At 48.8% G+C, this 15,323-nt stretch overlaps 1 protein-coding gene across 2 annotated transcripts in view; it reads right to left on the bottom strand.

Annotated features, from left to right (window-relative positions):
- LOC140471332 (transmembrane protein 198-like) overlaps positions 1–8,511 on the bottom strand; it is a 57,017-nt gene extending 48,506 nt beyond the window's left edge. Inside the window, exon 1 of one of the 2 annotated variants that reach the window (XM_072567343.1) lies at positions 7,828–8,511. In XM_072567343.1, the coding sequence (XP_072423444.1) occupies positions 7,828–7,907 (80 nt within the window). In that variant the 5' untranslated portion in view covers positions 7,908–8,511. Of the gene's footprint in view, positions 1–7,786 lie in introns of both variants that reach the window. The other variant, XM_072567344.1, reaches the window with a different exon arrangement.
- Positions 8,512–15,323: the final 6,812 nt, after the last annotated feature.

Genomic DNA, 15,323 nt, shown 5'->3' with positions numbered 1-15,323 from the left:
TCATTGAAAAAGCAAACGCACTACTTACAGATACCAACACTTACCAACAAGTGGTGATAGACCCAACCCCACAACTAGAGAACCAAATCACAGCCCAACTCAGAAAAACTTCCGAAATCTGGACAGATAAACAAGACTGACTTCCAAAAAATGAAACCAGACAGATCCAACACACCACGCTTCTACGGATTACCCAAAATTCACAAACCAGGAGCCCCCCAACCACCTCAGACCCATAGTCTCGCTACCTGGAACACGAACTTACAGACTGGCCAAGCTGCTACACCAAACACTAAAACACTGAGTAGAAGACTCACACCACTCCATCCACTCCACCCAAGAATTCCTGAGGACCAAAGACACTAAGATAGAAGAGGATGAAATCATGGTCTCCTTTGATGTTACAGCCCTGTTTACATCAATCAACATTAACCTGGCCAAGGAAACACTGACTACATTATTAGAACACTCAAAGACACATACACCAAACACACCATCTTCATCAGCAAGGACAGTGGGCCTATGCCTTACCACCCACTTCACCTACAACAACAAATCCTACAGACAAACCAAAGGAACACCCATGGGATCTCTGACATCAGGGTTCTTAGCAGAGGCAGTAATGCAGACACTTGACCAAACAGCTCTGCCAACCATCCAACCCAAACTTTGGATCTGCTACGTGGATGACACCTTTGTCATCATTCAACAAAACAAGTTCGAGGAAGCCTTCAAGAGCATCAATAATGCCCTTATTGGCATAAAATTCACTAAACAGGAGGAAAATAACAATAAATTGCCATTCCGAGATGTCACAGTAGAGCGAACAGCCAATGGGGGACTTCAAACCAGCGTCTACAGGAAAATAACGCATACAGACCAAATATTGAACTACAGAAGCAATCATCCCAACACCCACCAATGAAGCTGCATCAGAACATTATTTCAATGAGCCAACACACACTGCAGCATAGAGGAACTACGCAGAGCAGAGGAAAATCACCTATACTGTGTATTCAAAAAGAATGGGTACCCAATGAACACAGTCCGCCGATTTCTCAGCAACAAACCCAAACAAGCAGACAAAACACATCCAGAAACCCCACCCACTGTCCCCTACATCAAAGACATCTCAGAAATGACTGCCAGACTACTCAGACCCCTTGGCATCATGGTAGCCCACAACCCCACCAACACACTAAAACAGCAGCTAATGAATTTGAAAGACCCTATACAGACAACAAGCAAAACTAATGTCATTTACAAAATATTGTGCAAGGACTGTAACAAACACGACATTGGACAAACAGGCAGAAAACTAGCCACAAAAAGACATGACCCTCTCTCACTAGTATCCTTCCATACAGATGAGGAAGGACACCACTTTGACTGGGACAACACATCCGTCCAAGGACAAGCCAAACAGAGATATGCACAAGAATTCCTAGAAGCATGACATTCCAACTGGAACTCTATCAACAAACATGTCGAGTTAGACCCCATCCCTGGATGGAGGAGGGATCAGAGAGAGTCCCGGACGGGGCGGGGATCAGAGAGAGAGTCCCGGACGGGGCAGGGATCAGAGGGAGTCCCGGACGGGGCGGGGATCAGAGGGAGAGTCCCGGACGGGGCGGGGATCAGAGAGAGTCCCGGACGGGGCGGGGATCAGAGAGAGTCCCGGACGGGGCAGGGATCAGAGGGAGAGTCCCGGACGGGGCGGGGATCAGAGGGAGAGTCCCGGACGGTCAGAGAGAGTGTCCCGGACAGGGCGGGGATCAGAGAGAGTGTCCCGGACAGGGCGGGGATCAGAGAGAGTGTCCCGGACAGGGCGGGGATCAGAGAGAGTCCTGGACGGAATGGGGATCAGAGAGAGTCCCGGATATGGCGGGGTGCAAGGATCAGAGAATGTCCTGGATGGAGCAGGGTCAGAGAGAGTCCTGGACGGAATGGGGATCAAAGAGATTCCTGGATGGAGGGAATCAGAGAGATTCCCAGACGGAGCGGGGAGCAGGCGTGCAGTATGGCCTAATATTCTGAAGGCCATTAGGCACAGACTGATGTTGGAAAAGGACTTGAGCTGGAGGACTTCAAAGTCCCTTTTTATTCTCATTCTGGCCTTATCACCTCACCAAGCTAACACCAATCTAAAGGTTTTCCTCTTTCACTTTTGTAACAACATTGAACCGATCTGTCCCTCAGTATTCTGTACCTAAGGTGGCCCTGAGAGGAGACCTTCCAAACTGTGCACAGCACAGGAAAGGCCATTCTATTGTATTGTGTCCTTAGGCAACCTGAACACCTCACTCAAACAGCAGTCTTCATCAGAAACTGGTGGAGGTACCAAACCCAGAGACTTAGTCAGCAGCAGCACTCAGGACAATGGGGAAATAACTGGGCATCATTGGCTCGAGCTTCCAACAGTCTCGTCCAATCACAGTGGGATGAATGGCCTCCTGCTGTGGTGCATACCTTTCAAATAGAAATCGCTTGGATGAAAAGGTTGTGTTTTCCCTTTTGCCCACAGTGACCCTGACCTCCACGTCTCTCCTGCGTAATGAGCTCATCTCATGTTGGAGAAGGGCACTGTTGTTGGGTGCCTAAGAAGGCGTTGTAATCCTGACCCCCACACACTTCGGACTCTGTAACTGAAGCCTTTGTTAAAGGAACTGTATCCCTTTTGTCCACTAAACGCTGGCTCCAAACTAAAGCTAACCATTCAGTTCTGAAGATCCTTACAAATTTCATTTTATTAACAGCCTTTGAAAGGCTGTCTTCAATGAAGCAGTGTTTACTGAAAAAACTGTCACATTCTGTGTGAATTCAGGCTATATTTGAAGTTTGCCCATTAATATTTATTGAAAACAGAACACTCCAAAACACATAAATGGGTTTACAAGCTGATAGTGCTAAGCTACACACACTGTCACTGATAAATGCTACTCTCCAGCACCAGTCTCCTTGTTTTGAATACAGAGGGCTTGCAAGGAGCAATCAGGACCTGATTTCAGTGTTTGGCACTTGCTGTTCGTGCCAACAGCAGGACCTGGATCCAAGCTGTGGGATTTGCAGGATGCACCACATTAACTAGGCTTGCCTAACATCCAAAACAACAACAAAAAAAAAATCCAAAGCAGATTTTCACTGAAGGGCCTTGGGGACTGAAGAACAGTGCACTGGACCATTGACAGAACGCAATCAGAACTGGATGGCCGAGGGCAAAGGAGCTGAGATTCCAGTGTTCGGCAACAGGACGAGACAGAGTCTGTGCCCTTCAGTGGCACCAGGCCTGCCCTGGGAGGTGAAAGCCTCCGAACGCCAAAGAGCTTCTGTCATGGTGGGTCATTAACTCGGGCTTTCGAGTGACTCCAAATCCTTCTCGTTTGCATTTACACAAGGGAGCACTGTGAGGGAGACAATAAATAAATCGCTGTGAATCACGGACAAATTGATTGGACTGCACGTGGGAGCCAGTTTAAAAGTGGGTCATTGTACTGTGCCAAGGCAAGCCATGCACTTGCTCAGGACTCCAACTTCCTGCTTTCAATTACTTGCTTTTCAATGTTGATTTGGCCTGTGCTGGGAAAATGGATTAATTCCACACTTAGCAACAGTCTTCCAGGCGCTGTTCGCCCTCCATCTTCTCTCCCAAAATGGTTAGCACAGTGATTTGTGCCACGGGCACTGAGTGCCAACAAGCTTCACCAGGTGCGGTGGCATTATCACCAGGCCCAGTGCCACCTTGACCCAACAGGGTGCATGTTCCAGTGTGGGACGTTGGAAAGCCTTAGGAAGGAGATACCTTCTTGACCTGAAACTAATTACACCCCCCCCAGCCCTTTATCCAAACCCCAGCCCCGTCCTCTCACCCTGTCTGAGTTCAGGTAACTGGGAGCTCCCTAATCCAGTGAAAAAACCGCTCACTGGAGGAACATGCAGGACTGTCGTCATTTATATAAATTATTTGGATGCGAGCATAAGAGGTATAGTTAGTAAGTTTGCAGATGACACCAAAATTGGAGGTGTAGTGGACAGCGAAGTAGGTTGCCTCAGATTACAATGGGATCTTGATCAGATGGGCCAATGGGCTGAGGAATAGCAGATGGAGTTTAATTCAGATAAATGTGAGGTGTTGCATTTTGGGAAAGCAAATCTTAACAGGACTTATACACTTAATGGTAAGGTCCTAGGGAGTGTTGCTGAACAAACAGACCTTGGAGTGCAGGTTCATAGCTCCTTGAAAGTGGAGTTGCAGGTAGATAGGATAGTGAAGAAGGCGTTTGATATGCTTTCCTTTATTGGTCAGAGTATTGAGTACAGGAGTTGGGAGGTCATGTTGTGGCTGTACAGGACATTGGTTAGACCACTGTTGGAATATTGCGTGCAATTCTGGTCTCCTTCCTATCGGAAAGATGTTGTGAAACTTGAAAGGGTTCAGAAAAGATTTACAAGGATGTTGCCAGGGTTGGAAGGTTTGAGCTATAGGGAGAGGCTGAACAGGCTGGGGCTGTTTTCCCTGGAGCGTCGGAGGCTGAGGGGTGACCTTATAGAGGTTTATAAAATCACGAAGGGCTTGGACAGGATAAATAGACAAAGTCTTTTTCCCAGAGTGGGGGAGTCTAGAACTCGAGGGTATAGATTTAGGGTGAGAGGGGAAAGATATAAAAGGAGCAATGTTTTCACGCAGAAGGTGATGTGTGTAAGGGATGAGCTGCCAGAGGATGTACTGGTACAATTCCAGCATTTAAAAGGCATCTGGATGGGTATATGAATAGGAAGGGTTTCGAGGGACTAACACCGATAACTTCTCCCAATCTGCCCTCTCTGTTTCCCTACTTTCTCACGTTGTGTTCGCTCTGGCCCAGTCCCCCTGGCTTTCAGCACAGATTCACACAGGCAAAAAAGAAACTCAAAGTTAGGAGCTCACAACCACCCAAGAGGGAGGGGTGGGGAGGGCAAAATCAGTGAAACTTGCAAACTGACCCATACAGGTCTGACTCATCTGGTATACTCCACAACCGAGCCCCAGAAGGAGCAGTAAGTTCATTCGCTCACCACCATTCAGTCCAACCCTGAACTTTGACCTCCTGAGCTATACAGGGTTCGACAGCTTTGCACAGCTCCATCTTGCTTCCAACACTTGCTCGAGAGACTGAGCAGTAAAATTGACAGCAAGGGCCAGGAGAGAAGGGAACATTCAAACCAAAACCGGGAGAGTTGGGGGGGGGGGGGGGGGGTGTCAATAGCAGAGTTTTGAAATAACAGGGAATAATTAGATCAACTTGTTAAATTCACAGCTATGGATTAATTAGGGATTTCTGGATCTCACAACAGGAGTGTGTTTAAAACAATGGTAAGCATTAGCTTTTCTTTAAAAACAGCACATGCTTTTAATTTAAACTCCAATTTGTATTTTTTAAAGGTTTGGGGGAGAAAAAAATCATGAGTAAGTGAACGGATTAATTCGGCCTGATACATATTTGTGATACAGGTTCAAGCTAATTGTTAAAAGGTATTGCAACGTAAATACGGTCATCAATCTCCTGCACAAAAGTGGGTCTAGATGGCCAGGAGCAATGACCAGGTCACAGTGGCATGATTCAGTCCCTGTTCAAAAGAAATCAAAAAAGTACATATCCTTTTTCAGATCTTCCAGCCCATCTCGCTTACTCGGCATGATTAGGCTCCCCCATTCAACAGGATCATGGCTGATCATCCCACTCAATCCCCTGTTCCTGCTACCTCCCCCATAGCCTTTAAACGTTTCAGCCCTGTATCTAACTCCTTCTCGAAAACATTCAATGCTTTGGCCTCAACCACTTTCTGTGACAGCGAATTCCACAGGGTTCCCACTCTCTGGCTGAAGACATTTCTCCTGCTCAGTGGTTAGCACTGTTGCCTCACAGCGCCAGGGACCCAGGTTCGACTGTTTGTGTGGAGTTTGCACATTCTCCACGTGTCTGCGTGGGTTTCCTCCGGGTGCTCTGGTTTCCTCCTACAATCCAAAGATGCGCAGGTCAGGTGAATTGGCCGTAGTGTTAGCTGCATTAGTCGGGGGTAAATATAGGGTAGGGAAATGGGTCTGGGTGGGTTACTCTTCGGAGGGTCGGTGTGGACTTGTTGGGCTGAAGGGCCTGTTTCCACACTGTAGGGAGTCTAATCTCAGTCCGAATTGACCTATCCTGTATCCCTAGACTGTGACCCCCCCTGATCATCAGGAACATCCTTCCTGCGTTTACCCTGGCTAGTCTTGTTCAGATTTGAGAGGTTTCTATGAGATTTCCCCCCTCATTCTTCTAAACTCCAGTGAATATTATCGTAATGTCTTCGTAGGTCAGTCCTGCCATCCCATAAGTCTTTCTGGCAAATATTCGATGTGGAAAAGACGCATAAACGTAAAACTCTAACGCTCTTGCTATCGCTTTGTGGACCAAACCTACATGTGAGTTGCTTTCAGATTGGCGCTGCAAGTTTGACTTCAAACTCTTTCAGAAACATGAGTGAGGTGCGGCTCAGAGCTGTATTCGGATCCACTGGATTCCAGGATCCCACGCCGATGTGACTCCCATCCTCCTAGAAAGACTAGTCACCAGGACTGGGGTCTGCAGGGAAGAGGACAGATTGGCTCCTGCACAATGCTTTATGGTACAGGGGGTTTGCCACCAAGTCTTGCCATAATTCTGGGGTTTGGGGGGGTGGGGGGGGGAAAGGGGTGTGTTCTTCCATTCACTGCCACCTCACGTAGCTCAGTGCAGCTCTGCAGACACGGTCACCCCCTCCCCGAGAGGGGACTCTGCCTGCAGCAAAAGGTTGATGGTGAAAAGCAACTGTTTTTGGTTAGGAAGCTCGAGTTGCTTTATCCACAGGGAACCCCCCCTCCCCGGCCTTGTGAAATAGCCAAGAGAACACTTCAGCAGCCTGTTTCTTGAAATGATGCCCCCAGGTAACCACACAGACACACACACGCACACACACACACAGACAAAAAGCTTATTTAAAAACAACATAAAAAGGCCAATTACCAAAGCGCCCAGAGCTTCTCTGTCAAAGCGTTTGGAAACCTGTGCCACAAAATGACCTTAAAACACCCACTGTATATCAATCAGTGGCATGGTTTTTCCTCACTGTTGCCTGTGACGCGATTTGTTTCTAACGGTATGTCGGAGCCCAGCACAGAAACAGACCCTTCGGTCCAACACATCCATGCCGACCCAGATATCCCAACCTAATCCAGTCCCATTTGTCAGCACCCGGCCCATATCCCTCCAAACCCTTCCTATTCGTGTCCCCATCCAGATGCCTTTTAAATGCTGTAACTGTACCAGCCTCCACCACTTCCTCTGGCAGCTCATTCCATACACGCACCACCCTCTGTGTGAAAAGGTTGCCCCTCAGGTCCCTTTTATATCTTTCCCCTCCCACCTGACTCACTGCCTAGTCATACACCTCCCCTCCAAGCCACTCATCAACCAGACTCGGAAATACATTGTCGCTCCCCCAGTGTCGCTGGGTCAAAAATCCTGGATCTCCCCCTCGAACAGGTCTCCGTACAAAAGGTCAGAAGTCACATGACACCAGGTTATAGTCAGACAGGTTTATCTGAACGTTTGCGATTTCAAAGTGAACCTGTCGGATTATAACCTGGTGTCATGTGACTTCTGACCTTGTCCATCCCAATCCAGCAGTGGCACCTCCACATCAGGGTCTACCTACAGCATAGCTCAAGGTGGTAGCTCACCACCACCTTCTCAAGGGGTACTTAGGGATGGGTAATAAATGCTGCCCCTACCCAGCAATGCTCTCGGCCTCCAAATTTACTTCAAAGGGTACCTCGGTTTGTCCAGCTTTGAAAAGCATCGCGGTCCTTTCGAAGCCTGCACTGTAAGTAAGTATTGGCCATCCAGCAACATGGGGAGCAAGCAGACCCAGTGCAGTATCTCCAAACGCAAAACAAAAAACCCCAAACAGCTCGAGTAAAAGCAGGGGTGCACCGGAACCGGAAAGATGGCAATGCCCTTTTGCCAGTGCCCAGTGTGGCAAACAGAAGGAATCTCTCATCCTGCTGAATAAACAGCTGCTCTGCTTCCAGCTGAGCAGCTCTGAAGTGAACCAAGGGCTCTGAGCGGGTTAGACAACCACCTGCCAAATGCAGTCAGGGTCACTGCTGGAGAAAGCAGTGCTCCCAGAATCTGGAATGTGAGCCAATCTTTCACACAGATGCTTAACATTTCGGAGTCTCTTTTCTCCCTCAGTCAATAAGCACCTGCCCAACACAGTCTTGCTCTGCAGGTCTGTACAAATCCCTCCAGGGTGTCTTACACCAAGTCTCAATTTGGACAAAACCGATCTCTATTCCCTGGAGCCTTCATTGTTTCGTGGGCTATCAACAACAGGATACAGTACTTAGCAGCTACTTTGTCTGCCGTAACTTAAAGCCACCCAGCACTGCTTTTAAAATACTTCGTTAAAATCTCATGCAGAAAGCAGAGAGTCCTGGATCTTAGTTTTGTTCTGTGTCCAGCGTGCCAAGCTGTGTTTCAATCCCTCTCCACCCTCACACTCGACTGCGTTAAAACACAACCAAGGGCCCCCCTGACCCCGCACTCCGGAAACACTGCCCCCTTCAGGCTTTGCTCTCTCCTTGTCTGTTCCTCCACTTAAAACTCACCTCTTTGACCAAGGTTGTGGGCAGCCTGACCCCCCCCCCCCCCAATAGCTCCTTAATGCTTCAGTGTCCATGTTCCCAACCTTTGGGAAGAAAGGCTCGGTAGAAATGCATTCAGTTCTTGTTGGGCTGTTGTCTCAAACTGAAGCAGGTTACAGATGGAAACGGCTCTGTAGACCAGTCCTTTCCCCAATGTTTCTTCCCAATTTGCTCTTCGTTGTTTAACGCTTCTCCTTCTCCACGGAGATCAAATTAACTCAATGCTCACCTCACAGATCAATAGCACAGGTTCCACTTGGAACAAAGCTCTTGTGATCCCTGCATGGCCATGAAGGGGTAAGATTAGGCCCTTCAGCCCCACACACCTGCCTCACCATTCACCACCGTGTCCAAGATGGCGGCAGAGTAGGACGCCTCAGCCAGAGCTGGTCTGCTCCAGCCGTTTCATTTCCTTTTCTCTTCTGTGTTCTTTTGTTGCTCTCTTCTTGGTGACATCCCAAGCTCCCGGCCTCAGTGTGAGACTCCTAGCTCCCATCCTCAGCGTAGACTTGGCAAGGCATCCTCTCAGCCCAGCCTGGGAATCTGTCTTGGCCTGGCATGGGAGTCTCTCTTGGCCCAGCTGGGTGCCAATGTGGACTTGGCCGGAAGGTCTGTTATACTTAAATTTTTGTTTCTCTATTTTTCTCATTTATTCCTACGATATGTGAGGTTGGACTTTTTATGTTTTTATTCTTCTCAGTATGTTTGCCTAAGCACTTGGCCTGAGGATTCGGTACCTGGGTACCTTTTACCTAAGCTGGCACTGTAAGTGGTGACTGGTAAACATTTCACTGCACTGACAGGAGTCCATGTGACCATAAAGCTCATTCAATATGGCTGACTATCTCAACTCCACCCTTTCACCTGCTCCTCATATTTCTTCACACCAAAAACCTCTCTCTCGAATACACTTGACAAGGACAGCTCTCCAGGCGATGATGATCCCAAATGTTCACAACAAGAAATTTCTTATCTCAATCCCGAGTGGCCAACTCTTCATTCTCAAACCCTGACCCTGACCTCTTGACACTCTAGCATTTTGGAGTCGGAGGAGGGGGTGTTATGGAGAGCAGCCTCCAGGCCTCAACACTCTCAAAATCGGTATAAACTTTAGGTTTAATGTAGATCACTTCTCATCTTGCTCAACTCACGGGAATATAGACCTGGCTGACTCAACCAGTCTTCGTAGAACAATCCTCTTGTCCCAGGAACCAGTTGAGTTGATCTTTGTTGCATTCCTTCCAGGGTAAAGTATGCCTTTGCTTCGACCACAACGTGACTCCAGCTGGGAGCTCACCGAAGCCCCTCTATAATTGCAGCAAGTGTTCCTCAACTCATATTCCAAACACCTTTGCTATGAAGACCAACATAACATTGGCCTTGATGGAATTTGAATTCAGTTTAAGAGTCTAATGATGACCATGAATAAATTGTTGATTGTTGGAAACCCCAAATGTTCTTTTGGGAAGGAAACTACCCAATCTGGGCCGACATGGGACTCAGACCCACAGCAATGTAGCTGACTCTTAACGGCCCTCTGGGCAATTAGGGATGGGTAATAAGTGTCAGGGACACTCTCATCCTGTGAATGAATTTTTTAAAAGCCCTGTACTTGTGTGTTAACTCTCTAATGAAATGCAGATGGCTTGGTACACCAACACCATGCTATATACAGTGGTATACACAGACAGACAGACAGACACACACACACACACACAGTGACCAAGATGGGGAACCCTGTTCCACCAATAGCCCCAGCCTCTATAACTGTTGCTGCTTGTTAAGGTTCGCCTGGTTCCAGTCGGATCCTCGTTTATCTTTCTCAAACTGTGCCCACTGCCTCTGTTTCCTTTGCTTTTACACGGAGTGGGAGAGTGAACAGGAGGAACCGTCGGAATCCCTGCTCGGCCAGAGCTGACTCCTGGCACTCAGACTGCCCCACACAAGCTGCCTGAGCAGTACAGATTAGGAAAAAGCAATCAATCAATCAGTAAACCACTGGGGACGAGCTGAAAAGGAAACAGGCATTCCTCAAATGCAGGCTGGCAAAGTACTCACCACCAGAACCCCTTACACCATAGCCATGCCCAACGATGCCAAGCTCCTCAATCCTGGCCAGTGCCTGAGCTTTCTACCCGGTCATGAATGAGCAGCTGCTTAGCTCCAGATACAGGAGAACTGTGGAGAATCGGTTGCAAATGTAGCATCCCACAGAGTGCAGAACATGACTGTTGACAAATGGTTCCCATTTCTTATATTTAAAAAAAGAGAGACAAGGGCTTAATTTAAGAAAGACCCTTTATTCGTCAGTGTGAATTTTTTCTTCCACCTCTTCCAAGCGGAGTACTGGTAGGAGAAAGAGAGAGAGAGAGAGAGAGAGAGAGAGAGAGAGAGATCTCCACACTCGAGTGAATGAACGCCCCAGACACTCCTCCCCAACAGCCGTCCAAACTATCGAAGAACGCTGACGCCGAGCCACAGGAGAGATTTTGGCTGAAACCTCGATCAAAGAAGAGGTTTCTCTGCGTCTTGGAAGGGAGAGGGAAGCGGAGAGGTTAAAGGAGAGAGAATGCCAGAACTCAGGGCCCAAGCAGTTAATGGTACAGCCATCAATGGCAGAATGATGGAAGTCGGAGGTTGGGGTACAAGAGACTGGAACTGGAGGAACACACACACCAGCCGGTTGCAGGGCAAGAAGAGATTTTATTTGATTGTTCTCTGGCAGTTGCTGGATGGGTCAGCATTTCGTACCCAACTCTAACACCCCCTAAGGTGGTGAGCTGCCTTCTTGAACCACTGCATTCCTTAAGTTATAGGGGGACCCACAACACTGAAGGAGGCAACTCCAGGATTTTCACCCAGTAACAGCGATATATTTCCACAGGGAGTGGGTTGGAGAGGAAGGTGCAGGGTGTGGTGTTCCCATGTATCTGCTGCCCTTGGAGGTGGAAGTGGGGTTGGAAGGGGTGGTCTCAGGAGTTATGTTGCGATGCTATAGTGCACCTTGTAGGTGGGAGATGACAGTGCAGTAGGAGATGCTGGAAGGAACACCAATCCAGCAGACTGCTTTGTCCGGGATGGTGTCAAGTTGCTCGAGTCTTGTTGGAAGCAAGTGGAGGATATTCCAGCACACGCCTGACTTGTGCCTTGTAGATGATGGCCAGGCTTTGAGGAGTCAGGAGGGGAGCAACTCACTGCAGGATTCCAGCCTCTGACCTGTTCCTGTAGCCACGGCGGCTCAGTGGTTAGCACTGCTGCCTCACAGCGCCAGGGACCCAGGTTCGATTCCACCCTTGGGCAGACTGTCTGTGTGGAGTTTGCACGTCCTCCCCGTGTCAGCGTGGGTTCGCTCCGGTTTCATCCCACAGTCCAAAGATGTGCAGGTTAGAATTTATTGGCCATAGGAAATTGCACAGGGTGGTGGGTTAGCCATAGGAAATGTGGAGTTAAGGGCATAGGGTAGGGGGCTGGCTTTGGGTGGGATGCTCAGAGGGTTGGTGCAGACTCGAATGGCCTCGTTCCATACTGTTGGGGTTTGGTTTTGAATGGCAGAGCTGGGCTGAATGGCCTGCTCCTATTTTCGGTGTGTCCATGATTGGTGGTGTGGTGTGGCAGGCAGCGCAGAGTGGATTAGCAGGCCATAGGCTTCAACCTGTTGATCAGAAGGGGCCGCGACCAACTTTAGCATTTGGAGCTCATTTTCCAGCACTGACTGAATTGGGAAGAGGTGAAGAGTGAGTTACCACACACTGTCGGGAAAGGGGCTAGTGACAGCAGGTTATTGTTATCTGTGACAAACAAACAGAGACATCCTGTCAGCGTCCTTCCACTGACGGTCAAAAAGCAACTGGATCACTTGGCAGTCTGAACTCTGACCCTTGACCCCTCCACCTCACAAGCCAGTTCCCAGCAACCACTGCAGGTCAATGGAATCGCTGCCAACAAGAACAACAGGAAGGAGCTTGGGACAGATTTGTGCAGAGCCATTCCCCATCTGTCACCCTTCCGATCAGGGGGAAAGAGAAAGAAATGGACAGCAGAGAGGTTTCTGAGCAAGTTGTGGAGGTTGAAGCCTCTTGTTTCAATGTCAAACGGAAAATTTACTTCAGAGTCTGTTAATATTTCATTTTGTTTCCTTCCCAACATCACAAACGGAGGTCCATTTCACAAATCTGCGCCCCCAAAGGAGAAATCGCAAGGCGGCTTAATGTCGACAGCATTGACTTGCACTTGGAAATGATGCAGCTTCGTGTGGTGTGTCAGCCAACGAGAGGGAGCATTGGCCAGCCGATTCGCTTTGCAGAGGCATCACGACAGTGAAAGATCTGTCTTCGCTCCCCTCGTGCCCCCTCACATGGCCGGTGCCCATGTCCTCGCCATCAGCAGTGGGTTCCCTGGCTCCGGGGAGGCTGACAGGTTTGAATGCTATGCAGAACACCTGTAGAATCTTACAGCACGGAAACTCGCCTTTCGGCCCAACTAGTCCATGGTGACCAGGTTTCCCAAAACAAACTAGCCCCGCCTGTCTGCGGTTGCACAATTCCCCAAACGGTTAACCTGTAACGTCAACACTGAATCATAGAGCCTTCAGATCAACCAGTCAGTGCCAACCAGGTAAAAAAAGACACACACTGACAGACAGACACACACACACACACACACACACGACAAAGATACACACAGACACACACACTTACACATAGAAACCTCAGTGTTGGACTGAGGGAGATGTCATCTTTGGATGAAATGTTCAAACTGATATCTGATCCCATGACACTGTCGCTAAGAGAGAAGGGTGTTCTCCTCACTCTTCTGGATTTATCCTTCAATCATAAGCACTCCAACAGATTCGCACAAAAACACCCTCATTGTGGGAGCATGCAGTGTGCAAATTGGCTGTATATTGCTCACATTATCAGAGTAACCTCACTTCAAAAATCCTCAATGAGTTAGCATTTTGGGGGGGGGGGGGGGGCCTCGACCTTCTCGGAGAAAGGAGAAGACAAAAGTTGGATTCGAAGTTGGCAATCTGAGAGGTCAAACTGAATCCAACAGACAGCAGGGAAAAAGCAGTGCAAATTGCCAAGATGAAATGCTGAGTTTCTGCTTTGCAAGGCAGTGGGATTCCTACAGGATCGGTTTGGGACAAACTCCAGAAACTGCTTTCTCTCACTCAAATGAAATGTTGCGTGAGAGTGCCAGCTGTTTCATTGAAACCTTGCACTGCAGGATCACATGCAGTGTGCAGTGCAGAAAGAGGCCAGTCAGCCCCCCCCCCCCCCATACACACACACACACACAGAGTCCACCTCGCAGTCACTTCAACCTTCAGCTCCAGTGTGGGCAGACAAATTGACAAGGACTCAAACACCAAGCAGCTACACCCCACCCCCCCTCCCCAATCTCCTGACACCCATTGTCAGCTCTCGGTGGCAAATTCAGCCCCACTTTTCCCAGAGTGACAATGGAGCTTTCTTTGCTTTTGACACACCAGGTTTGTTATGATCCAGCTAGGAACACACTCGCTCAAGGGAATACCTGTATTCAGTCATAACTTTCAGAGAGGAAATCGGATAGTTACCTCAAACAGGTGAGAATCACTGGGCAACGGGGAGAAAGAGTGCGGGAGGGGGACCAATTGCACAGCTGTGTTAACAGGAGGGACAGAAGGGACGATGGGCTGAATGTCCCCCTCCCCCTTCTGGAAGATTCCATATTTGACCCTGCATCAGGGCGACTGCGACCCCCTCCCACCTGAAGCCAATTCTTAAACATTTAAGCAGTTTTAAAGAATCTTGAGAATGTTGGGGTGGGATCTGAAGGAGGGTTGGAAAGAGAAATTTGTGCCAGGCCTCCTGCCTGGCAGTTACTACTTAGTGAATCGTGCTGCAAGAGAAAGGGGTGGTGAGCCTGTGATGCACGCCAGAGTGCAACGGCACACTGTCTGGGTGGACACAGGCCACCAGAGGTACTGGAAGGCACAGGGCAGCATCAGGAAAGGAGACACAAATTAAAACAAGTGAGTGAAGGGCAGTGTGCTCCGAGACACACAGAGCTGGTTAGACGTGAACTATGAACTCTCTGATGTCACCTCTTTCCAGCAAGTCTCTGTCTTATGTTACAGCATCTGCAGCTGCTTCCTCTGTCTTTCACTGTCCCTTCGATAAAAGATTTGCGACAAGGTAAGAAAGTCTGGTTTCAAAGGAAATCAGAGACAAAGACAATCATATCCTGGCAGGGCTGTGCCTCCCTCACTATCTCCAATGCTCCTGTTCAAGACTCCAGACAGCAGGGATCCTATCACCTTTGGATCAATACCAAGCAGATTTGTTACACGGTCAGCCAATCGAGTTTCTCAACACATCCGAGAGAGTTATGCGTGGGCGCCACTGGTTGGCACTGAAGCCGAGGCTGGAGGTGAGGGAGCAGTTACAAAAGGCCCACAGTAAGGCTGCAGGGAGTATGGCACAAGGCTGCAGTTCAAATCCCATCAAGGCAAGTCAAGCAGTTTGTCTCCTGGCACCAGAGAAACTGAGCTGTCCAATTACTGTCAATAACCTAACGAAAAGTACCATAAAAGGATAATTATCCCAGCGGACATTCTCACGGTCAAGGGTACGGA

The sequence above is a fragment of the Chiloscyllium punctatum genome, chromosome X, assembly GCF_047496795.1.
Source record: "Chiloscyllium punctatum isolate Juve2018m chromosome X, sChiPun1.3, whole genome shotgun sequence".
In the NCBI taxonomy this organism is placed as follows: domain Eukaryota; kingdom Metazoa; phylum Chordata; class Chondrichthyes; order Orectolobiformes; family Hemiscylliidae; genus Chiloscyllium; species Chiloscyllium punctatum.
The sequence above is the reverse complement of the archived record's forward strand: the minus strand, read 5'-3'. Positions and strand labels throughout refer to the sequence as shown.